The 27379-nt window shown below is 37.1% G+C and overlaps 2 protein-coding genes across 19 annotated transcripts in view; one reads left to right on the top strand and one right to left on the bottom strand.

Moving 5' to 3' along the window:
* Syp (Syncrip) overlaps positions 1–27379 on the bottom strand; it is a 329665-nt gene that overhangs the window by 297223 nt on the left and 5063 nt on the right. The gene's annotated exons all lie outside the window — the stretch shown is intronic.
* LOC137237615 (uncharacterized) lies at positions 15708–27244 on the top strand. The gene is made up of 7 exons (XM_067761457.1): positions 15708–16798; positions 19055–19350; positions 19545–19725; positions 19812–19929; positions 21294–21823; positions 23588–23705; positions 23776–27244. The coding sequence occupies exons 1-7, from the start codon at positions 15876–15878 to the stop codon at positions 24040–24042; spliced, it is 2433 nt and encodes an 810-aa protein (XP_067617558.1). The 5' UTR covers positions 15708–15875; the 3' UTR covers positions 24043–27244.

Here is a 27379-nt window from a genome sequence, read left to right as displayed (position 1 = left end):
TTCGTCCACATTACCCCGCGAGTCTGCAGTATAAAATTCTTGGCCTGGAAGCTGCGAAATATCGGCTAAAACATAAGTTTCGTCGTCCATAACACAGCAATTAAACTTTTGAAAAAAATTTCTTTTTAATATTTTGGCACGTTGTTTTGCTTCAATGTTCTTCAGAGCATTTCTGTCTGGAACTTTTTGAACTTTAAATGTCTTGAGACCAGCCTCCTTTTTAGCTTTGCGGACCAAAAACTCGAAACATTCTAGTTTCTGCGCCAATTTTCTGCCCGAAATACGGGGGTTTCTCCGTAAACTGGTTATAATTTTATTCTTCTTATTTTGGTCACTGATTCCTTTTTTCTGCCAAAACCAGGTTTTCGAGTGACAGCCAGCTCCTCCTTGAAGCTTTTTAAAACTCTTGACACAGTTTTTGGGCACACTTTTACATCCCTCGCAATTTTTTTGAAAGTCCACTGAGGATGCTCTTGATAAACTTGCACAATTTTTTTACGTACTTCCAATTCGCTTGCCATTTTTAATCGAATAAAAGTGTTTAGAGAAAATATTTGTGTAAAAAATATTTTTGACATTTATAGCAAAGCATGCCGCAAAAAAGTAATTTAAATACATCAATTTGGAAAGGAGTTATTTGATTAAATAAAGGTGAAAATTTTTTCAAACGCAGACCTTAAAAGGCGACAATTGTAGAGGCGCTGGAATTCAGTTTGATTTGAGTTGTCAAGCAGTTTCGACTAAGACGCTATCTAGCGAACAAGAGCAGTATTATTTTGAATAGTAGAGTTTCATTTGAACTATCAATCAGTTTGGTTATTAAGCAAGCTATTCTTTGCACAGTTTGAGTGTTATTGTGAAGTACTTTAATAAAGGCCATTTTACATTATTACAAATTGGAGTTATTTATTCAACAGTTTAGTGATTCGAACTTAGCAGAAGGGCAAATAAGAGGATTTGCAAGCAAATTCGTTACAATATTACTAGCAGATCCGGCAGACGTTGTTCTGCCTTAAATTTGGTCTATCTGCATACATTTTAATAAGCTTTTTCTGTCTATATCTGCCCTCGCCCCTCTCCACTTTTTCCTAATCTTTGTATTCACTCCTCCCTCCGTATTTTTCGCTTCATCTATATCCATCTTTGTCTCATTCTATCTCTTTCTAAGTCTCCTTCTCATTCTCTCTTTTCTCTTCTCTCAAGTTTTTCTCATTCTTCTTCATATCGTATTGCCAGTCCCAGAGGGTGGTATGTACTTTGTTCCAGTTCCATTCCGAGTCTCTGTCCCATTGCTCTGTGAAAATCGCCCATTGCTCTGTGAAAATCATATTCTAAGGATCAAAATAAGAAACTTTGCCGAAGGAACCATACCTCTAAAACGAATTCTGAGATTCTCCCCCCCCCCCCCCCCAGGTAGGGGTAAATTTTGAAAAAGCCCACTTTGACCCATTTAGAGTGCTCCAATCGAGTCCAAGTGTATGACCGACCCCACTAACTTTGGAGGCCCAACCCACCGATGCCAGTGGCACACCCCCTGGAACCCCCTGGGGGTTCACCATACAAACATTTCAAAAAATCGCCGGTTTTGCACTTTACATGAAAAAATCAGCGAAATGCCTATGTTTTTTCTTTTTGGAGTTTATTTTTCTCTTTAGAAATTTATTTAGTCAGAACATATGTAAATGAAAAAATGAATTTAACTTAGTAATAGAAAAGAAATTAAAAAAATTATTAGAAATTAGCGTTTTTACAACCCTTTTAAAACCAAGGCATCACTGTGATGCATTTGCATGTCGTAAGCATAGTTGTGTGGGTTTTTTATTCAACCGTTTTAAAAAATGAAGGGATAACTGTGAAACAATTGCAGATCGTAAAATTGCTTGTGTTGTTTTTTTTAAGCCACCACAAGACACAGGTAGAATTGAAATTACCATTTCATTCTTATTACCTCGTCTCGTAGACCATATATAACGCAACAGTTTTTGTGAATGCATTAAGTCGTTGTGAAGAACTCAAAGTGTGAAGTGCTAATTTCAGATAAAAAATATTTCAAAAAAAATAATAAGTGAAGTGACCATTCCAAATCAAAAAGTTTACAATGAATCCACCATCCTCTACACCGCAAGATGAAGCAACTATCGAAAACCCAATGAGTCATATACCCAAGCATGATGTTATTGTTTTTGGCAGGGATGCACCTTAACGTTAAGCTAATCGTTTATCAAAAAATTCGTTTCGTTTATTAACGTTGATTATCGTAACGAAATGATATCGTTTCGTTGGTTAAGCATGCCTGGTTTTTGGTGTGTCTACTGATTTAACTGATCTTAATTTACCAACCCATCTGGATATCTTGAGATATTATTTTTACTTAAGTGGACGTGCTAAAACAGAACAAAAAAAGTTTTCCCATAAATCATTCACTATTCAAGTACAAGATAAGTTCATTGGAATTTGGGAAAAACTAGGTATGGAAATAATGCTGAAAAAAAGTGTATTTAATAAATTGAATAAATTGCTTGACAAGTATCAAGAGCAAATCAAGAGAAGAAACAACACCCATTGGTTGGTCACGATTTCTAGAACCCTGTTTATGCAAAATTGTCAATCAAGTAATTAAAGATAATTCATATTATGCGTATTCGGAAAATATCTTGTTATCAATGTTGTTTGATGATAGCAAAGAAAAACGCGACTGTGCCATCAAGAAAATTCTACGCTATCGAACCGATGTTGACGAGCCAATGGAACTTAGAGTTTATAAAAAACCAGATATAAACTTTAATTGCCCAAGTTGTACGGAAATGATCAATTTGAATGATATAAATATGGTATTTGAACCACCATTCATGCGAAGCATTCCGTACGATACATTGAAAGAATATTTAAATCAAGATGATCCACCGTTTAATGATCCAAACATTCCATCACACATACAAGGAACGGAACGACATGTTCAATTGCTAGCTAGCGTTTCCAAACCGGTTATACCGGAAAATGTAGAGGCTGTTATGGCGACGACATTAGAGAGCCGTGCGAAATAGCCCAGACTTGAAAGTAAAAAAGACTTCAAACAATAATTTTTTTTAGTTTCTTTTCTATAACTCACTTAAATTAATTTTTTCATTTACATATGTTCTGACTAAATAAATTTCTTAAGAGATAAAATAGATATTATTATAAATAAATAATAAATTATTATTATAAATAAATAAATAAAAATAAAGAAAAAACATAGCCATTTAGCTGATTTTTTCATGTAGAGTTCAAAACCGGCGATTTTTTGAAATATTTGTATGGTGAAACCTAAGCCACTGGCATCGGTGGGTCGGGGCTCCAATGTTAGTGGGGGTCGGTCATACATTTGGACTCGATTGGAGCACTCTAAATGGATCAAAGTAGGATTTTTCAAAATTTGCCTCTACCTGGGGGGGGGGACATCAGAATTCGTTTTAGAGGTATGGTTCCTTCGGAAAAGTTTCTTATTTTGATCCCTAGAATACGATTTTCACAGAGCAATGAGCGATTTTTAAATCGACCCGCCTTACTGTTCATACATATTAACCCAGTTTTGTCAAAAGATAAATTTGATAAATTCTTTTAACCTCCTATTCTTGCTTTCTTCCTGCAGGTGAATTCGACTAATAAAGAATAAAATTCCAGTTTTCCCCTCATGAATTATTGAAAACCCTTGCCATCTGCAGCAGCTGATTCATTGCATCCGTGTAAGCGATTACTCCTATTTGTGTGAGTTGTTGTTACTGCTGTTGCCGACACAGCCGCGATATTGATTGACATTTGATGATAAAGCCAAGATGTAAAATGTTGCAGTAGGGCAAAAGCGCTAAGCAATCACGGCGATTGCTGCCGCCATCCATACGGGCACATCAGGGAAATAATCAGAAACTTCTTGTAATGTTAAATGCGGATCAAATATGTACATACATATATAGATTTGCGCATATAAAACGCATTGCCAAATATTTGACCTGATTTTCAGAAAGCGAGTAATGATAAATATCTAAACTACGCTTGTATGGGCATAAGGGTGGTCTCAGCAAACTATAATACTACGGTTCAACTTGAACTTCAAGATATAACATAAAAATGTTGGTCCTATCAGAGGCGGCTAAGACTGCTCAGACTACTCTAGAAGACACACCTTCACCATCTACAATCGGGACCAAAATTGACCGTGGTATTGCCTTGAAAAAGAGTGAGACGGAAAACTCGTTAATTTGATGTTTAAGGACTAACCTAGTATATATTGTGGTTTTGCTTTGTAATTATTTAGGCTGTCATTCTGACATTATATAATTTTTACGTGATTGAAATAATAGCACGGTAGGACCCCAACCACATCAATATTAAACAGTTGGCCTTACAAAATTCGCGAGTATTTCAAGTATATCATAATATATAGCACAAATTCTATAAAATGGGGTCGTACCATAAGAACATAGAGTACTTTATCGCTTCGTAGCAACATATCCATACCTCCCCAGCATCGAATCGCATTTGTTCTAATCTAGCGCAGAACTATCGCTTTAAGAGATGGTACTAGGCTTATTTTGTCCGTTCTAAGCGAAATAACAGGCATTTTCGCGTTAACAGGTTAATCATAGTTGGTCCTGAAATCTGTTTTTAAACGGTTTTATTTAGCTTGACTTGATAGTCATATATACGCCATACATTTTTAGAAATTTCACGCGCCCAACGCTTTTATTTGATTGTCTGATCAACGCCCTAGATGGATGTGGATTGTGATAACTAATACCTAGGACCTACCCAATTATTTTCTAGCTTTTAGTATTATTATTATTTCATGTAAGTATTGTTTTCAATAAAGCCGTTTAACTTAACATTTTTTTTTTTATAATTTATAATTCATTAATTTGAATAAATGCAGTGCCGACTTTAGCGCTGCTGGTACAAGTGTGGCCACCAACTGTTCCTTTCTGAATCCGATTAGCACCAGTTTGAATGGTAGCTTTAAACCTGTATTGTTATACCATCGGTTTATATGACTGTCCCATTTTTCTCCAGCGTACCAGTTTAAATCATGTACTGTTTACTATCATTATTATAGAAGATTGAAACATTTTCGGCATCAGGGCTTGAGTCCATGTACCGTCGTTCTCCAGCAGCTTTTGAACTAATTTGCTTTATACTAGTTCTGAGATAGTTTACTACTCATTGGGTTGCCTGTAGGATGTTTCAAGTTTTAAAGCTGCCATTACTTTCTACTGTTATAAAGAAAGTCAGAGATCATTTTAAAATCTAAAACTTTAAAAACCCATCTTTTGACATCTCACCCGATATATTTGAACGCTTATTAGCTATCGACCGCTGCTCTAGGCTATTACCCTATTTTTGGAGAGTAAATGTTGTCTCCCAGCCTCTCTGTATCGTCTCCCGGTGGGAAGTACTTGCGGTAGAGAAGCAGGTAATAGTCTAGTTGAGGGGTCGACTGCTAATACGCTACCAAAAATATCGAGAGAGGCGTCAAACGACGCGTCTTGACATTAGTATTAATAATCCGAAGGCGGAAAATAAAAATTTCAAATCGTTCAAAAGATATTAACGAAAAACCGAAAAGAGACCCGCGGGTACCTCCGAAACCGGGGGTGGGATCCATAGTATTTTTGCGCAGAACACCTTTCTGCGTTGGCGGCCTTCGGCCGCGCTTATGAAAAATAACCCTGGGCTACGCTATACGCTAAGCGCGGCCGAAGGCCGCCAATGCAGAAATGTGTTCTGCGCAAAAATACTATGGATCCCACAACCGGTTTCGGAGCGCTCCGGGCCATTTCTCGTTTAGAAATAACTTTTGACGGAAATAAAATTTTGAATTTCCGCTCTCGGATTCGTGGTCCTGGGATCAAAACGCGTCTTTTGACACCTCTCCCGATATTTTTGGTCGGGTTTGCAGTTGTGAGCTAAAGTAAACAATTAACAAGACGCGTCCTTTGATACCTCTCTCAATATTTTTGGAAGCGTATTAGCAGTGTCATGCTGGCGTAAAGAATTACCAAATCGTTCCCGAGATGGTCGGGCTAGCACCTTAATGGTGCTGTGTTACCGGAGCGTACCGGATCTGTATCCGGAAAAGGACCATCACATCGATAACACTCCTCAAAGCCTCGGGGAGCAACCTTATCGCTACAACAACAACAACAACAACAGGCGTTTGTACGCTTTAGCCAAAGTTCACATTATCAGGTATGAAATAGTGAATATTAGCATTTATGGCGAAGTCTAATGCTGTTCATTTTAGAATTTCCGTTGGCTATGAAATGTGTTCAATGAGAAAGCAGAAAGAAACGCAATACTTATACCACTTACCTGTTTGGATGCCTTAGAATTGAAACTGAATTTAGAGTAATTTAACTAAAAACCTTACAACGGTGAATTTAATACTCGTATTATAGATAACACAAAAGCAAAATCATTAAAGTTAAATCTTGAATGTTTACAGCAATTCTTGTTGTTTTAAATCTTCATATGTTTTTCGATTTACTACATTCCCTAGCGAAGCTTTAAACTCTTCTTCCTGATCAGCTATCCAACGTTCACTTTGCTTTGAAGCTAGCCGAACGTTTAAGGGAGTGTTATCGATGTTGATGGCGTTTGCCGAATACAAATCCGGTACGTTCCGGGAATAAAGCACCATTAAGGTAACAGCCCAACCATCTCGGGAAAGATTAGCATGAGTATATTAAACCTTCTCGACCATACCGCCATATTATGCAGGCAATGAGTTTTGAATTCGAAATCAAAAAAAGATATGTAGCTGCCTACAAAATTTTTGTGATTGTGTAGTATAAGAACTTATCATCATAATAAGGTCTTAAGGAGTAAACAACACGCATTCATAAAAACAAATAGTGTTGAACATTTACAAGACTGTCGACCGAATATATTGATGCCGGTTCATTAAAAGGTACGTAGAAAATCAAAGTGGAAAAGCGGCCGAAGCTATTAGTTACTCTGTACAAGAGAAATTTTCAGATGGTGATGTTATACTAACAATTGACTGGTGAGTCCAAACATCTATCGCATATGCATATCGTTGGTGAAAGTAAAAAAGTTGCATATTATATTTAATACCGAGATAGCAACATAACCACTTAACCTATTTTGTGACTAAGAATTAATTAATGTCACGATTAGTTTTTTAGTCAAGATCGTTTCCTTGACTATTCGACTGTAGAACAATTAAAACTTTATTAACAATTAACTTAATTGTCCAAGTCAAGGAAAATGTGGGTGTGAAGTTCGATCACGATCTTCATTTTGGAGAGCATGCAACCGCAATTGTACCGAAAATCCAGAGCGGTGCAAAAGAGAACGAGCAGGCCCTCAGTGATATCCGCAAACAGGCGTCGAACCTATATGCCGGGAATTGCCCGGCGAATCCAGTTCTTAAAGAAAATACCAAGAACTCCCAGAAGAGGAACGCACTCTCCCTAGGGAAACGCATTACAATTAAAGAGATGGTTGGTGTCATGTGAGGACACATTGCAAGCGGGGCATACATTTTGTATCTCGGGGTTGATTCTGGATATGTAAGAGTTTAACCTGTTACAGTATCCAGAATGAAGTTGGGCCAGAGTGACTCGCGTTTCCCTGGGGAGTATGCGTTCCTCTTCCGCAAGTTTTGGGTACTGTTCTCTGAGTACTGGATTCACCGGGCAATTCCCGGCATAAAGGTCCGACGCCTGTTTGTGGAGTTCACCAAGGACCTGCTTGTGTTTTTTTGCTTCATACGGCTGAGTTCTCAGGTGCCGTATTTCCTCAAAATACTTATGGAGATGACTTCTTTAGTCCCTAGGCGGTGTTGGCTCATCAATCAGATGTCTGTTGGGATGCCCAGGTTTCTGGGTATTCAACAGGAACTGTTTGGTTAGCATCTCATTTCTCTCCCTGATGGGGAGTATTCTCGCATCATTATGTAGATGGTGTTCTGGGGACATAAGAAAGCCCGTGGCTGTTCCGAGCGCAGTATTTTGGCAGTCTTGTAGTTTCTTCCAGTGGGTAGTTTTTAGGCTTGGCGACCATAAAGGGGACGCGTAGTATGCAAACGGCTGGCCAATTGCTTTGTATGTGGTAATGAGCGTTTCAAATGTAATAGTTAGACCTCGCTGATTTGAGTAATCGTGGCACTAGATGCGAGCGTAGTCGTGGGAGTAACTAACTACATGGAGATTACAGTAATCAACGACTTTTAATATCGGAAGGTAGACCAGCAGCACAACAACAGTCCCGAACAACAACAACAACAACTGGATCCCCTTTAGCCTATATTTTTAGATGGTTAGCAAGTTTGATGGCTTTTTCAACCTCTTTGCCGCCTGGATTTAGTTAGATAACCTAGGGTGGGATAATATGGAAGTTCAAGTTTTATCGATGTTGATGATCCTTTGCCAGATATAGATCTAGCCCGTTCCGGTAACAAGCACCATTGAGAAGCAATCCCTACCATCTCGAGAGCGATTTAACATGTCCACATTGAACTTTCTTGGCTATCCCGACCACCCCCTAGTTCCATCAGGAACCTGGGGTCGCCAGAGCCTGGTCTACTAAAGAAACAGAAAAGAGAAGCTATAAATTGCGCTAGCAGCCCTTGAATCCTTTCGGTGGTGCATCTGTACTAGCATATGATCAACTTCGAGACAACCAAACGTTTATTTTCATGTCCAACACGGAACTGGTGCTCGACCCTGCTGCTAAAGAAGGATAGGCGTAGTCATATCAATTCGTTCCCGGGTTACTCGGGGAAAGCAGTTTTAGAAGTACTCTGCCCTTTTCAAATTGAATATCCATTCAAGGACTTCAGATAATTTAAACAGTCATCTGCATTTATTTGTTTTTGTAGCACGTCTAATTTACTTCGTAACATCAATCAATTATCCCTTGTTATAATTTTATGTTCTCTATAAATGCAATAGCGAAGTATCTTCGGGTACCCCTGATTCTGGTTATCTGAAATCTCCTTGAGTCCCTTGTGCCATTTGCCTCTCAGCAAATACCTAATTGTGGAGCCCTATTTATGGAAAAGTTTTTGGGAAACATATATTAAAAACTTTTAATCTATCCTTACTGATATTAGTTTCTTTCTCATTCTAGTTAATTTGACTTTGACGATGTGCGCATAGCAATATCCCAAATATTCAAGCTGTGGCTGTAAGAAGAACATACATTTGCTCAAATTACAAGAAAACTTTGACAACTATCCATCCGACTTTTTAGTACCAAGCCCTAACAAGTATATTATGGGAAAGGGTCAAGACCAAAGGCTCAACATCACCGGTATTATACCTACAAAACTCATATTGCTCTGCAAACTGATGTTGAATGACACCACCAGCGCAGGGAAAATTGAGCAGCATCACTCTGAGCTTCGAAAAAAGGTTTCAAAAAGGGCACGACTATAAATAGACGTTGTTAATGTATTTATGTAGCTTGTACATACCATTATACACATTATGGCGCCCAAACGAAAGCATAGAGAGGCGCCGCTATACTGATTATAGCGGCCAAACAAAAGAAATTTTTTTAAATACCATATATATATGTATGGTGATGAAATAAAATGTTATCGTGAGGATTGTACAGCAGCGCCGCTGAATGAAATTGGCGCCCACCAATGAGCAAATTTTAAATTCGAAATCAACATCTAATTCGGTAGTAATAGCCAAAGCTCATTTAGTATAAATATATTTCAATCTTTACAATATACATATGCATTTAATCATCAAATTAAACGGGTCTGGCCGTATGTTACCAACACCCTGTTTCGGTGACTTATTTATGGTGTTTGATCCGAGAAGTTAATTGCACCGAGACAGGAGTTGGCAGCAGATGGCAGACCCTAGCAATAGCGCATAGATGGCATAGTCGTATTAGGGTGGCCGGCTTTTTGCATCTTTTCGAATTTCTAAAATTTTTTTTTCTTTATGATTCATTACAATACCATCAATTTTTTGTTAGCTTCAGAGTTTTTGTTGTTAATATGTTGCTCCTTAATTCTGGAAATTATACATTATGACCTCAAGCGGTTAGCTACATAAAGCTAGTGTTGCATAATGTATACAAATTTTAAAACATATCCACATATTGGTTTTTTTTGAAATACTGAAGTGCATACACACTCGTAGGAACGCAAGAGTTTGCTCCAATGACTCCTAACATCAAACAAAAAAAAAAGTTCTTTTGATAGGCCTGAACGTCATCTGAACCCCCCCCCCAAAACCTATATATATGATATTTGAAATTGAATTGAATTTAAAGTATAAATAGTTTTCTTTGAGGAAACAATCGAAATTAAATAGGTGAAATATATTCTTGAAATCGATCGAATTTAAATTACCTATACATTTTTTTTTTTTTGATATAAAAATCTTCTTTTTTTTTAAACAATTTGCAAGCAGATTTGAAACTGAGTTACCTTTTTTTTTAAAGAAACAAAGGTTGAAAATAGACTGTGCGATAGGTGTAAAACACGAATCGTATGGGTCGCTTCGAACCTTATAACACCCGATACAAGACTAAGCAAATAAATAAACTAAAATCTTCCAACATGGCGAACTCCCATGACACGACCTTTGTAGATCTTTCTGATCGATTCGGAGGCGGTAGCACAGCCGTAGCCGCAGGCGGAGAGAATAGGCAAGCGAATACTAATAACCTTTCAACAGAGCCAAAGAGGAACACCGGTACGATTTCGAAAACACCGAAAGAGCAATCGCAACCATTACCAGCTCCACCGGCTAAGCTGAATTTCCCACCACCTACTGCTACCAATACTATCGAGCCAAATCACGCTTCTGTAAGCAACCCTCGTGGGCTTAGGGATGAGTTAGCACCAATTTTAAAAGAATTAATGGTTGAGGCGAAGCAAGCAATTATAACCGAAATTCGCGATAGTTTACGGGAGTTAACTAGGGCAGGTCCAAATACGGAGGCAGCGTTAGAGCAGTCAGGGGGTAACGATAGGGTTCGTAATCGAAATAATAAACGACGAAGACACAACTCAAGTATCGAATCTCGTGATTCCAGGCGATCCATTAATTTGGCTACACACGCTAATACTAATAATCACAACGTGAATAGACACAACAATCACCAAATGTTCAGATCAACAGCCTACACGCGCAATAACCCACCACTAGCTCGTCAACCTCTTATTGTCCAAGAAAGGGGACAAGCAGCTATCCCTGCAGGACGTGAAGAAGCATCAGGAATAAGGAATAGGGAATTGTCCAGGCCAGACATTAAGGTAGAAAAATGGGGACTAGATTTTAAAGGGCATCGCGATGCCATGCCAGTCGAGGACTTTATATTCCGACTAGAATACTTAAAGACTCAATATGGGTGTACATGGAATGAAACAATACGCAATTTCCATCGATTGCTGAGCGGCGAAGCACGCGAGTGGTACTGGCTTTATATAAAGTCGCACGGCAGAGTCGATTGGCCGAGTTTACAGCTCGCGCTACTACGCCAATATTCATCACAACGTACAGATTTTGAGATCCTTAGGGAATTGACAGAGAGGAAGCAAAGGCCGGAAGAAAATATCGACGAGTATTTTCACGCAGTTGGTATTTTACGTTCGCGACTCAAAAATCCGATACCCGAATACGAAATAGTAATAAAAATAAATGTAAGGCCGAGCTTCTCTTCCAATTTGCGTCGTGCTCCTCTTGATTTTTCCCTACAAATTGGCCGGACGGGACCTACATGTTTTATGCCGACTCCGAACGGCATCTGCAAGGCAGATGAGTTTTCACTGAGAGCTTTTCATGGCAGAAATACAATCGGAGCGCTTGCCAGACACTGCCGAGGGGCGACCCCTCTTAGAAAAATTTTCTTCTAATTGAAAAATCTTATTTCTAAAATTTTGATGTTGCTTTGCCCGGGAGTTGAACCCAGGGCATACGGTGTGATAGGCAGAGCTACCATCACACCACGGTGGCCGCCGAAATAGTACGATTAGTAAAAGGGAACTTGCGCGAATCGTTAGCTAAAATGGTCTACCCTATTTCGGCATATTCCTTAGACCAATTACGAATGGAATGCAAGGAGGTCGAGCGATGCTTTCCGCGCCGGGACCGCACGCCGTTGAGCACTTTTACGCCACGCACACAATATGTGAATGAAGTTTACCAATCTGAAGATGATGAGCGTTTTACTCCCGGTAATGAGGGTCAAGTCACCGTGGAGGAAATACGTCATCAGTCTTCAAATAAGCTGGGGGCAATCCACCTTGATTGCGCAAAGGGGCGGATCCACACTAGGTGTACGTTACAACATATGTAAAGCTTACTAGAGTAATAAGGAAATAATTTAAATTGTAAAAAAACATTGCAAAAGGACGCGTTTCATTCATCCAAAAAAGCGTAACCGGCAAGCCAGTAACCCGTGTTGTTGTTGTTGCGTATGTTTTGGTTAGCGATAACGAAAACATACCTAATGAAGTAACTTCAAAATGTAAATAACATCGAGCGAGAAGGAATGTCGAAAACACAATAGGTAAGAGCGAGAAAGCGAGTTACACTTACACTATTTTGAGAGAGCGCGTGCGTTACTTTTTTCATGACAGCAATGTAAAATTTATTAAGACGATAATTGGTGACCAAGTTATCGGTGACGATTAACATGCCAACCTAATATAAACGAACGCAAGTCATTTTCTGTCAAAAAAGTCTCATGCACATACAACTTGTATGAGAGCAACCCAAATTGAATTTGCTGCGTGAAAACCTAACTCGATTTCCAATTTTTGTTCTGCGTGACATTTAGATTTGACGTTTGCACACATGCTTTACATTGACGCAACGCATGCTTATTTGGGTTAGAGCAAAAAACGCCGGTTGTTTGCGTGCGCTAAAAAAACGCATGACATGTAAGTAATCAATTAGGTAACGAGTACCTGTCATGTAGGGTATTCGCCTATGTGTAGAGATCGGAAAGGGGTAAATACCCAAATGGTAAATACCCAGTAAATTGGATATATATGGTAAAAATGGGTAAATACCCAAATATTTACCCAAAAGAAAGGTAAAAATAATCTTTTGGAAAATATGGGAAACAAACACACAAATTCAATCCAAAATGTACCCAATTTGTCCTATATTGGTGGGTAGTTATCATTTACGCTATCGGTTGAATTAGTTTTAATCTGTAATCCAGCGTTTTTCAAAAATATTTAGACAATAATGCATGCGGTGCAAAAATTTAAGTTTACCCAGTAAACATTTTAAGTCGAAAAAGAGTCGGAAAATATCTAAATTGGAGCGTTTACAGTCGGTATGTGCTCATTTGGGAGGCCGAAACCAATGTATTTCCTTCTTGCAATGGTCGTCCTATATGAGCCTATTAACCTATATTAATTGAGCCTAAATAAGGGTCCAACATAAATCTTAAAAGGCGTTTAAACAGCTCATATTACACTCTACTGGAACTCTCCGGCGTAATTTTTAACTCTAATAAACTCTGATTATCTGACACTTATATGGCCTATTTATTAGGCATCGTCAGCGCTTATTGGAGTCATATATAGTTCGACACACCTGGACAGAGCGTGTCAGCTTTGCGGTCACATTAAAAATGTCGAGAATCGTCCATGAGCGGAAAAACATCGATGCTTATACAAAAAAAAACAAAAATAGCAAGGGTAACAATAATGTACGAATGTAATTCATTTTGTATTAAAATGAAAAATTGTCGTAATGAAGTTTTAAAATTTGTTCCAAACTCGCTGTGACGAACATAAATAGTTGATAAATGATAATTTTTGCATGCTAGGTTAGGAGCTTTTAGGCCGTTAAATAAAAGGAAACAATTAAATTTTCTTTTACCCTCCTACTCGTTTCGACGCTTTTCCGATTCCCATATTGCCCACTTATTTTGGACTCGTTTCGGATTCTTAAATTATGAGCGCCGTGAGCATGTTTGAGGCGTAGCTTTCTTTCCGTAAATACGTGTATCATATAAATATTCTCTTACAGTTCTGGAGTTCAATATGGGTCCGAAAAATATCAGCCTTAAAAATGCTATCACCTAAGGGTATTTTATGACGCCAATTTGATGAAATTATGAACAAACGGAAAATATTAAAATCAGTAAACTAGGTAGCTCCGGAATAAAAACTCAGAAAATTTTCTGCGACAATTTATTCTAAATAAATAATTAATTCAACTAATACTTATTTCATTTCTATCTTATCCTCATGGGAGTTTTATAACCTCAATTTTCTCCCCAATGTTTTCCGCTTCGGATATATGTCAAAAATTCTCCCTAAAAGCCCTGAAGTAGTGTCATTAAAATACTCAAAATTATCAGTATATTACGCCAATAAGGCTCATATATGATATCGCAAGAAGGCCTCTATAAGACTTATGTTAGAGGCAAAATATGAGCATATAGCATTCGCTTCAGGCTCCTAAATGAGTTCATAACGAGTGCTACCGATCCAAAGTTTGGACTCCTTTCAGACTAATTGTTGACTCCGAGTGTTTGCTGGATTGTTTGTTTAAAATCGAAACGAACAAATTTTAATTTCAAATGACGTATAAATTTAATTGCTAATTGCCTCGATTCAAATGATTTTTAAATACCCAAAAAAAGATACAAAAAGGAATATTCCGGGTATTTTCCTGGTATTTACCCATAAAAATGGTAAATACCCGATAGAATCCCAACTCTACCTATGTGCTGTGGTTTAATCAAATTTCATATTGGAAAACATATAAACCAATTTATTTTTTAAAATTTCAAAAGAAAATGCAAAAAACAACGAATAAAGGGAAAGTATAGATTAGTGGCTGCATAAATGTCTTATATTGCTTTTGCTGCTGTTTTTCTTCTAACGGATGTACATAAATAAAATACATAAATACACATACAACTCATCGTACACAAAGGTCGCGTTTAACCTTCCTGACGATTTCGTCGGTCTGTGAGACCGATGAATAACTTTTGTGTTAATTTCACGAAAACAAAAAATGGCAACTCCGCCATTCTCTCAGTATCTTCATTATTTCTCATTATACAACTTTTATTGTAACAAGTGCGTTTGAGTACTGGAGTACTGGTGATTGTTAATCAGACGGTTTGTAAGACCGACTTATAGTTAAGTGTAACATTTTCGGCAATAGCATTTTGTAATTAACTTTTTTTTAGCGTTCCTGTTTTTTCTTGAATTCATTTAAATTTTTTTTTTTTTACTTTTAAACATTTTATAAATGTTGTGTTTTGTGAATGAATTTTTTTTTTTTATGTTAGGTCTAAGATCAAAAATTCCAAAGTATTGTGATGAATGATGCTGTGAGCTTAAAAAAACTTAATTTTGTTTTTTTCTTACGTCAGTTATTTCAGATTAGTTTGTTAAATATGTCCACTGCACAGGTTTTGAAAATTTAAGAATAGTTTTGAGATGCCGAGAAATACTTGAAATCGGTCTAAGAGACCGAGAAATGTGATGTGTCGCACAAAAATGAAAATAGTCAGGAATTTTAAATAAAAAATACTCCATAAGACAGTAGGAAACCTCGTAAATTGCCTAAATAGATTTTACCAGTTGGCAATTTTTCTGTAGGGTACCCATGCTTGACCACCCACAATTTTACCTAACACAGGCAACTCTGTTTGTTGACACTTGTCGTTGTTTCGCTTCCACTGCGTTTCGTGTCATTCTTCAACTGGGCGTAGTTCGACAAGTGATTATATTATTAATCATTTGTATTGTGGTTATAAAGTTTTTGTGTTTATTACTTTGTTTGACTTAATTTTTAATATAATTTATGTGAGATATCGTTATTATCCTACAAGCTATAGTTTAAGTTGATGTGCCAATAATAAGCGTCATTATGTTGAGCGCTAAAACATCAATTTTGGTACGCAGCTATGCGCTGTGTTTGCTTATGCTGCTAGTTGTGGGTGTGTTCGCTCAATTTGAATGGCAGCAACGCGATGCTTTCGATGAAATAAAATACAAATTCGACAAAGTTAATGGCGACAATTGTCCAATACAACAAGTTAATGATCTTTATATGCCAGAAGATACCGTTTCACATAAGCCAGATATAAAGGAAATCAATATAAATCCAATATTCCCGAATCGTACAGCGTTGCTGCATTTACACAATATGGCTATGAGTCGTAGTTTCTTTTGGAGTTATATACTACAATCACGCTTTATACGTCCAGCCATTAATGATACCTATGATCCTGGTATGATGTATTATTTCTTATCTACAGTTGCAGATGTATCAGCGAATCCCTATATAAATGCTTCAGCGATTTACTTTGCGCCTAATAGCTCGTATACATCCTCTTATCGTGGTTTCTTCAATAAGACTTTCCCACGCTTTGGACCACGTACATTCCGTTTGGATGATTTTAATGATCCTATACATTTACAAAAGATTTCAACATGGAATACATTTGATGTGCGTGATTTAGGCGCACATCCCCCCGAAACGAAATCACAAGATTATACATCAGATTTGTATAAAATAAATGAGTGGTATAAGACGTGGCTGCCGGATGATGTAGATGGTCGGCATGATACAAAAACTACATATCAAGTTGAAATACGTTATGCAAATAATACTAATGAAACATACACATTCCACGGCCCGCCTGGTGCCGATGAAGACCCAGGGCCAGTACAATGGACACGACCTTATTTTGATTGTGGACGTTCTAATAAGTGGTTGGTGTCGGCTGTGGCACCTATTGCTGACATTTACCCTCGACACACACAATTTAGGCACATCGAGTATCCCAAGTAAGTGCATAGTTTAAGTTTGTGCCTCGGTCGTATCTTTGAATTCCTTCTGGGGTATTTGCCCTATTTAGCTATCTGGTAGTAGTATTGTTGGGAAGAAATCAGCGTCAGGTGATCGCCGTCTGAAACTTCCTTTTTTCTGCATAAAAAATGGCATGTACCATTTTGGGACTTACAACTAGTTCATGTGCTTTAAACCATCCATGCAAAGTTCGGATATGAATCTAGTACTTTCGAATGCCGTAACACCCGTTAACAAATATTCCCGTTGTTGTTGTAGCGCTAAGGACACTCCCCAAAGGCCCCGGGGAGTATTATCGATGTTGATGGTCCTTTGCCGGATGTAGATTCTACGCGTCCAGGAGGAATTCCGATTGGCAATTTCTTGCTTTAAATGCTATTTTTAAACGGTCTTATTTAGCTTGAGTTGACAGGCTGCACGGCCGTTGTGAACGAATCTTGTAATTGAAATTTAAGTAACTTCCCGATAAGCTACAAGCTTGAAACTTGGAATATAGTTCAGAACCCGATGACAATGCAATAATAAGAAAAAAATCGCCGCTAGGTGGCGCAAGGATCGAGATATTCGCAAAATTCGCATTTGTGGTCTGATTTGGCTCATATTTGGAACACATAATGCATGCAAGAATAGAAATCGACCTGTGAAAAAAAATCGCCGCTAGGTGGCGCATGGATCGAGATATTCACAAAAATCGTATTTGTGGTCCGATTTTATTTGGTCCATATTTGGAACACATAATACATACATGAATAGAAAGCGACCTATGATGCCCGATTTGGCTCATATTTGGAACAAATATTGCATACAGTCCAGTAGAACTGACATCAAAATATTTTGGAGTTGGAGGAGGGACAAGCATACGTGGCGCAGAGTCGAGTAAAGTCTTTGGAAGGATTATGTATTGAGGACTTAGTTTGTTACAAATTGTCAGGAAAGAGTCCTTGTAATAATGAGTCACTAAATGAACTAAATAGAATGAGAAATAATAGGCAATTAAATAAAGACTAAAAACTCGAAAATAAAATAATTTAAAAAAAAATTTTAAGTTAAACGATTTTATTGAAAACAATACTTACATGAAATAATAAAAATATGAAAAGCTAGAATATAATTAGGTAGATCCTAGGTACTAGTCATCACACTCCTTATCAATCTAGGGCGTTGATCAGACAATTAAATAAAAGCGTTGGACGCGTCATATTTCTATTGTTGTTGTTGTTGTTGTTGTTGTAGCGATAAGGTTGCTCCCCGAAGGCTTTGGGGAGTGTTATCGATGTGATGGTCCTTTGCCGGATACAGATCCGGTACGCTCCGGTAACACAGCATCATTAAAGTGCTAGCCCGACCATCTTGGGAACGATTTATATGGACACGTTAAACCTTCAGGCCATCCCTCCCTTCCCACCCCCAAGTTCCTTGAGGAGCTTGGAGTCGCCAGAGCCTCGTCTGTTAGTGAAACAGGATTCGCCGCGGATAGGTGAGGTTGACAATTGGGTATGGAGAAGCTGAAGGGTTGCGCTACACAGCCCCTTGAATCTGGTATTTTAGTCGCCTCTTACGACAGGCATACCTACCGCTGGTATATTCTGACCCCCTAACCCGCTGGGGGGACATATTTCTATTGATAGTCATAAGTAAAACCAACTGAACCTTAATCAGGTTATGCTACGCCTCACATTTTTAAAAATTTCACGCGCCCAACGCTTTTATTTAATTGTCTGATCACCGCCCTAGATTGATAAGGAGTGTGATGACTAGTACCTAGGACCTACCTAATTATTTTCTAGCTTTTCGTATTTTTATTATTTCATGTAAGTATTGTTTTCAATAAAACCGTTTAGTGAAATAACTTATCTGGTATGTATGTATGTATGTATGTATGTATGTATTTATTTGAAAATTTGTTCCTAGCACAACAATTTTGACAAATTATTTAACAGTGCTAGTCATGAATAGCATGAGCTATAAAAATTGAACATTTGTAATAATAAATTAGATTAATCAAAATAGTCTGCTACGGTTATAAATGAAAGTCTGAAGTGCATCTGTTTTCATCAATATAAATTTCAGCAATTTATATTTTACGCTTTTTTTTACGTCAATACAAACATTTGATAGAAATTAGGAAGTAAACTTGCTCATTGTATACGATAGTAGGTTTTGCACATATCCACTACTACTATATATACATATATGTACATATATATTAGAATACAAACCCCTTTCTCTTACAGATATACAGCTATTGCCGTACTAGAAATGGACTTCGAGCGCATAGATATAAATCAATGTCCGAAGGGTGAGGGTAATAAGGGACCTAATCACTTTGTCGATACAGCACGTTGTAAAAAAGAAACCACGGAATGTGACCCACTGCACGGTTGGGGCTTCCGGCGTGGTGGGTATCAATGTCGATGTAAGCCCGGTTATCGATTGCCTCCTGTAGTGCGACGTCCGTACTTGGGTGAAATAGTTGAACGTGCTTCAGCAGAGCAATATTATAATGATTATGATTGCCTCAAAATCGGATGTAAGTATATAAAATGGTCATTGTCAGTGTCATTTACATTGTGCAATGCTTTTTCTTTTTCTTTCCACATTTTTTTATTTTCTTTAAGTTAAGCAAAGCTAAATGCAGACAACGAAAGCAAACACTTCCGCTGTTTTTTCTATTCTATTTTTATTCTATTCTTTTAACATGTTTTTTTTTCTTTTTGTTTATAGGGGTGCAAAAAGTACCTATACAATGGGAGCGCGCACCATATCACGTGCGTGAGAAATACTTGGACTTACATCCGGAATATCGCAACTATTCGACCGGTTCGAGAGCTTTGCATGCTGAACATATTAATATTGATCAAGCGCTGAAATTCATTCATGGCGTGAACTATCGCACGTGTAAAAAGTTAGTTTGATTTTGATTAATATATTGAAACGGTGGTGTCTAAGAAATGTGAACTTCTTTTGCTTGTGTTTTTTTTTTTACTTTAGTTTCCATCCTCAAGATCTGATATTGCGTGGAGATGTAAGCTATGGCGCGAAAGAGCAATTTGAGAATGAGGCAAAAATGGCTGTGCGTTTGGCGAATTTTATAAGCGCTTTTTTGCAGGTAAAGACGTACAATCAATTGCAATTTATAGCTAGATTTACAATTAATGTTCTGCTAGTGTGATTATTTTTAATTGAACAAAAAAAATTAAAAATTTAAGCAGGGTCATACGGAATGGAAATATGCATTTCGAATAAACTCACAGGGTTTTAGTTGTATGCTAAATAAAATAGACAATGCTACTGCTGTCGAATGATAAGATGTTGCCAAGAAAACTCTGGTATATACCATTGAATAAATAGGCGAAAACTTATTCGACAAGTTTTTCATGCGTGAAATTATGGACGTAGTCTACTTTTCATAATGCTAATGCGAGTATCAAGGCTGCATGAACTTTACGCTGATGTGTGTCTATTACAGTGACGAAAGTCTGTAACGGCTTGCCTAAGTGTTTGCGATTCGTTTAGCTGTAGCCTCAAAGGTGTTAAATAACAATCCTAGTCGTAGTTATAATTTTAAAAATATTCATAACGGCAATTATTATTTTATGTATTATAGTACTGGTACTGCATATATAGAATATCAGTTGCCAACTAGAGCAATCCCAATGAAATAAATATTTTTTGAGATTATAACTAAATTTATCTCAGTTCGTGGTTATAAATATTTCAGTAATCCTGAGCTGCCCAGCGCTGGTCTTCATCAATGTACATATATAGGTATCATTAAAAATTTCTTCAATGATTTTCGCGCATAAAACCGTAAAATAACAAGTTCTAAATGTATATATCAACAACTGTTCGCTTCCTGATCAATTTCTTACTTCCACAGCAGCAACGTTAACTTGTCTATGTGCATACATTTGTATATAAATGAATATTCCTTCAAGTGTAAACTATAATTTTCCACGCCTAATTCAACTTGCTCATATTTCCAAATGCCACAGGCATATTGTCGCCTTGAAAAGCTCATAAAATTAAATATTCAGTGTCAAATCAACATCATTGAAATACTCAAATCATTAATACTAACAAAAAGGAAAGGAATGATAATTCCAGAAAAACATGTTCCATTATAATTTTTATTTGCACAAGTTGTCGAAACAAATATGTTGTCGATGGCGCAAATGACCATAAATACTTGTACATACAGCAATACAAAAACAAATGCTAGAATCCTAGAAATCCGCATGTTATGCAAATACATAAAAAAAAACGACAAAATTAGAATGTTAGACATCGCATTTAGGCGCAAGAACAATAGAATCACCAGTCGAACTTGTTCCACTCGCTTACAATTCGTAAACGCTCATTTTGTAGATACTTCATCCACAATAATCAAATACAATACAACACATCCTTAGCAACACACCAACTATTTCTCTATTTGACTCATTAATTTTTTTCTCTTTACTCTTTTCCTAGATCTCTGATCCCAATGAAGTGTACACTGGTAAACGTGTGGCCGACAAACCGCTGACCGAAGATCAAATGATCGGCGAAACACTAGCTATTGTTTTAGGTGATACAAAAGTCTGGTCGGCTGCCACGCTCTGGGAACGCAACAAATTCACCAATCGTACCTTTTTCGCACCATATGCATACAAAACAGAATTGAATACACGTAAATTTAAGGTTGAAGATTTAGCACGTTTGAATAAGACACATGAAATTTATACGGAGAAGAAGTATTTCAAGTTTCTGAAACAACGTTGGTCTACTAATTTTGATGACCTAGAAACTTTTTATATGAAAATGAAATTGCGTCACAATGAGACAGGTGAATATTCACAAAAATATGAACACTACCCCAACTCATATCGTGCGGCAAGCTTGAAACATGGGTATTGGACACAACCACAATTTGACTGTGATGGTTATGTTAAGAAATGGCTCGTGACCTATGCGGCACCCTTTTTTGGTTGGGATAGCCTTAAAGTGAAACTGGAATTCAAGTAAGTTGAAATAGAAAACAAAAGTCGAATAACAAGCACACAATAGGGTGTGAAGTTGACGGCATAGCAGTGGGACAACCGGATTTTGCGTTATTATGAGGATATCTAATGCTTTAATTTGTTGTTTGTGTGCGCAAGGACATTTGTCTAGTGCTTTCAACAATTTTGTTAAATGAATTGCCTGCTAGTCAAGTTTGAATTTAAAAATGTTTCTATTATTTGCTTCTTTTGTTTTTGGGAGTAGCTTTAAAAGTCATTGTGTCATTGAGCGCAAAGTGTTTCATAGAAATTTGGAACAAAGTTTAAGCTAATTTAAAACAATACGATTATTAATTTTATGGGTCAAGGATTATGCGGATTGTACACGCATTCATACTTTGGTGAATCATAAAGGAAAGTTTACTATGTAGTGGTTTTGTGTGAAGGTGTTGGCGAAGGAAATATATTGTGCGCAACAATTTATTTAAAGGCACCAGCGACAGACAGGTTCTTTGTATTATTGTTCGCATTTTGAAGACTACTGACAGGAATTGACTACATTTTGAAAAAAGAAGATTGTTGTTGTTGTAGCGATAAGGACACTCCCCGAAGGCCTTGGGGACGTTCCGGTACCAAGCCCGACCATCTCGGGAACGATTTGTTATGACCACCTGCGACTTTCCAGGCCATCCCAACCTGTTGTTGATGTTGTAGCGATTAGGTTACTCCCCGAAGGCTTTGGGGAGTGTTATCGATGTGATGGTCCTTTGTCGGATACAGATCCGATACGCTCCGGTAACACGGCACCAACCAACATTGAACCTTCAGGCCATCCCTCCCTCCCCACCCCCAAGTTCCATAAGGAGCTTGGGGTCGCCAGAGCCTCGTCTGTTAGTGAAACGGGATTCACCGCTCGAAGGTGAGGTTGACAATTGGGTTGGAGAAGCTGTATGTTGCGCTACACAACCCCTTGAATCCCGCCATCCCATCCTCCCACCCCCTAGGTCCATGAGGAGCTCGGGGTTAATGAATCAGGACTCGCCACGGATAGGTGAGGTTGACAATTGGGTTTGGATAAGCTATATATTGCGCTGGCAACCTGAAAGGGCTATACAACCCCTTGAATCTATTTGGTATTTTAGTCGCCTCCTACGTATTCTTGGACGAATAGAGTATATTTAGGGACAAGTTCAGACTTAATTATGAAAACGTTTCGTATCTTCGGAAGATGCTTGCCGGGATCATTTGTAGATCACCATGAAATAACTCCGACTTATTAATTGAACTAAATCAATTCTAGAGACTGATCCTTAACAAGAAAGTGGAGAAAACATAAATATCGGCTATGTATATGGAAAATTAGAACAATTGAAAGAAAAAAAGTTAATACGCATCAGTGGTCTTTCTTTTTATGTAACAGACGTCAAAAGGCAGATCTTCGAAAATTAAAAGTGTTATGTTACACAGCTTCACAAAAAAAAGTGGGCGGATCAGAAAAGGCGCAACGTGTATTCCCATTCATTTTGATGGGCTGAATCCCACTCAAAAAATGCTCAATCACCGGTGATGTTGTTCCGCTTTTTGAGGTCAGAGCCAAAACAGGAGTCGCCTGCGGATTCGGATTCAGCACATAAAAATAGATAGGAATACATGTAACGCTTGGCCAGATCCGCCAATTTTTGTTGTACTATGTAATTATTGTCCTATTTTTTTATATATCTGCTTTTCTATTTCGAATTCAATCTTGGAGTCACATCTTCTAATCGATGCTTTCTTTCGTTTCAGAGGTGTAGTTGCTGTATCTATGGATATGTTGCAATTGGATATAAATCAATGCCCCGATTGGTACTTCGAACCGAATGCATTCAAAAACACGCATAAGTGTGATGAACAAACTTCATATGTAAGCGAATTTATGTTTTTTATTATTCTAAAGAAATACATATTTATTTTCTTTTACTACTCCTTTGCAGTGCGTTCCGATCATGGGGCGCGGCTATGAAACTGGAGGCTACAAATGTGAATGCCTACAAGGCTATGAATATCCTTTCGAGGATTTGATAACATATTACGATGGACAGCTAGTTGAAGCAGAATATCAAAATATAGTAGCAGATAAAAATTCGCGCTATGATACATTTCACTGCCGTTTAGCTGGAGCATCTGGTTTGCAAATGGCTACCTCGTTATTTGTATCATTGCTTGGTTTATTGCTCATACTGATGTACAAATTTAGATGAGCATGTAGTTTAGTATACAAAAGAGAAATCGTTTAAGCAAGTGCCTTACAACCAACATCCTTCCGAAATAATACACAAAACAAATTCGTCCATTTTTTACTAATAAGTACTAGTATGTAAGTAAGAATATTTTATAACAAAAGGCTGTTAGAAGCAACCATGCAATTATCATTTATTTCCAAAGAAGTGTGAAGGGCAACATATTATATAATATGATAGATATATTTTGTTTCTTAAGAAAGAAAGAATCTCAAATAACAGATAAAGCACAAGCACAAACATTCCTTTAGTGTAAACATCCTACTAACTACAATAATGACATTTGCACATCAGAATCCTCCCATTCAAAATATCAACTCAACTGCGCTATGAGCAACAGCAGCGAAAACACCAATAGCAACAACAATAATGGAATTAACAACAGCAATACCAACACAAAGGCAAAGTAATATGAGGCGCTATGAAACATTGTCATCATTTATCCAAAGCGATTAAGTTGTAGACATAATCTATTACAATGCATCTGGTTATTTGTCATTTGTTATATGACCAACAGAGTAAAGAGTCGGCACCAGATACGAGAGCAGACAGCAGAGGCAGCAAAGAACTGTAGCGCCTATCTAAACAGTGGTAGAAATAGTCAAAGAAAAGCGCAAACATTTGTTCAACGTGAAAACAGCATCTACAACATTGTAGATACCGCCTTCTGAGCTCATATTACACTCAATTGCGTATAACAAAAAGAAGCGGAAATGACACCAACGGACAAAATTTTTGAGAAACTACACAAATATGTGAAGAGTAAAATCAATTTGATACAACAATGTTGTTCTTGCTGTTGTTGGTTAAAGCAAAAGCGACAAAACTTAAAATAAGAAAAAATCCAAACCTGTTCAATCAAAAACATTTAAAAGTAAAATTTCTTGTATCGCTTCATACGATCCTTGCTACAATATCTCGCACGCCGCAAACTCTCACTACGTTTTGCTGAGCTTTTTTAAATTGGTTGAAAGAGAGCGCTATATGAAAGGGTTGCAAACTCTAACACCGCTGATACTCTAAAATATTTATGCATTTGGAAGTTTACTTTGCTTATAGGAAAATTCTCAATTTTTATCCTTTTTTTAATAAATTTTTTTTTATAATAATTTTTTGTTTGGCCATGCTATTCAACATTGTGGTCGCAAAGTCTTAGACATTCAGAGGCGATCAAAGCTGAGTGTGTCCATTGTTGTTGTTATTACTATAGCATTGGTTAGGTGCTGTTTGTCTTACACCCTTCTATCTATCGTATTATGGACACACATGCTGGTGGCATGCCAAATCGCTGCTTCGTCCATGTGCGCTCATCAACTTAACTGCCCCTCTATATGCTTGTTTGTGTACGTTTTTTTTACATCTGATGCTTTTTCCTTTGCTTCTTGTATGTGTATCTATGCACTTCTGCGTTGCTGCCTACTTTTACTAATGTTTTTTTTTTAACATTTTTTTGACCATCTTCTCTATAATATTTCATTATTTTTTGCATGAATTAAAATTTTTTCATAGTTGATTATCAAATGCGCCTGAATTTTTATTATCTTGGGTTGTGCACCCTGAGAACCTTTTTCCATTCACTGCCGCCGCTTGTGCTTTGGTAAGCGGCAGAATCGAAAAAAACCAGTTCTAACATTTCGTCCGACAAAAGCGTCGTTACTTTTTTTGAATACAAAAAAAAAAATCTCAAACGCATCAGTTTTTCTAAAGAACATAGATATCAAAAAATATGCAAAAGATATAAGAAAAAATTAAAAAAAAATATATATATATATTTATACATACACTAAGGCGTTGTCATTACAGACACCCTTCATAGCGTAGCGCGACCAACAGTTTTGCATCAAAATATTTTCACACATTTTTCATAGTCAACAGCAACAGCACCCAGTGACTGACCATCATTAAGAGCAGCAAGAGCGCTGTGTCGGTCGCTTAATCGGAAACGTGAGAGGCAGACGGACAGGACGTTGTTGATAGGCTTTTATTAATGCGCTGCAATAGAGTGGTGGTACCTCCTCCTGCTGCTTTTCTTTATTATTACAATCGATTCTGTTTTGAAATTATATTACTTTTTATGCGCTTTTTTGTAAACATCTTCTACGTGGTAGCCTTTTGTATTCGCGCCACCAACATGTGCCATTCTATTGTACTAAGTATACGATGTCTTACAGCTGTCTGTGCGTTATGTTGCCTCAAAAACCAATATAATGGTTTTTTTTGTGGTATTTGATGATGATGAATGAAATGCAACGAAAAAAATCATGATACATACTAAATTTTTTGCTATTATTGTGCTTTTATGAATATATTTTTAGATATAAGCCTTTCTCTTTAGCAAAACTGTATCCATCCAACAGAGAGATATCAAATGAAAAAAGACAATTAGTATTTCATGTTATAAATCATATAGAAATATCACATATACTTTTCATATACATATGTATTTTATAAACAACATAAATTGTGTGCCTTTTACCGTAGATCATATTTTAATAAGACAAAAAGATTTATATAAAAATAGAAAGGCAAGTAGCATAAACATATTTTAAATCGTACAGACATATCGATTATTATAAGATTAATCTAAAAAAAACCCTTATTTTACTGCTTTCAAACTCGAATATTCGTATTTGCTTTAGTGTTGGAAACTCGAATTTCATATTCGAATAAGATCTGGGCCCCCTTTTACGTGTTACGATCCGTGATCGAAACACATTTTTTAAATTACAATAGCTCTTAAAAGGTGGATCGGCTTAATGACATATTTGAATAAGCGACAAATAGTACTCTTTAGATCCATTCTTTATTATAATTTTTAAAGAAAGTTTAACAGTTGCATAGTTATTGCTTGAGTGAAAATCGTTTCCAGCCACTGATCGTAATACGTAATACGGGTCCTGGTTTTAAAAATAAAAAGAAAAAAAATTAAAATCAATTCGTTCTAAAAACAGTAGTTCTGAATCCTTGGTCGAAATTCGTTTCCACAACCATCCTGACTAATTTTTCATACTAAATATAAATCGTTCTTTTTTTTAATTTCTTACAAAGTGTAACCGTTTTTAATAGCATTTAAGTCTTTGTACTTTTTTATATCAGCTTGTTAAGATTATCAAAAGCGAAAGATATATTTCAGTGTAATAAAAATTTTCGAAGTGCAGTGGAATACTTACTTACTTACTTAATTGGCGCTTAACCGTCTAAACTGTTATGGCCGTCCAACAAGGCGCGCCAGTCGCTCCTTCGCTCCGCCAAGCGGCGTCAATTGGTCACAACAAGGGAGTTTAAATCGTTTTCCACC

Source organism: Eurosta solidaginis, chromosome 1, assembly GCF_040869045.1.
Source record: "Eurosta solidaginis isolate ZX-2024a chromosome 1, ASM4086904v1, whole genome shotgun sequence".
Lineage (NCBI taxonomy): Eukaryota > Metazoa > Arthropoda > Insecta > Diptera > Tephritidae > Eurosta > Eurosta solidaginis.
Note: the sequence above shows the minus strand (reverse complement) of the source record. Positions and strands in the feature narration are given on the sequence as shown.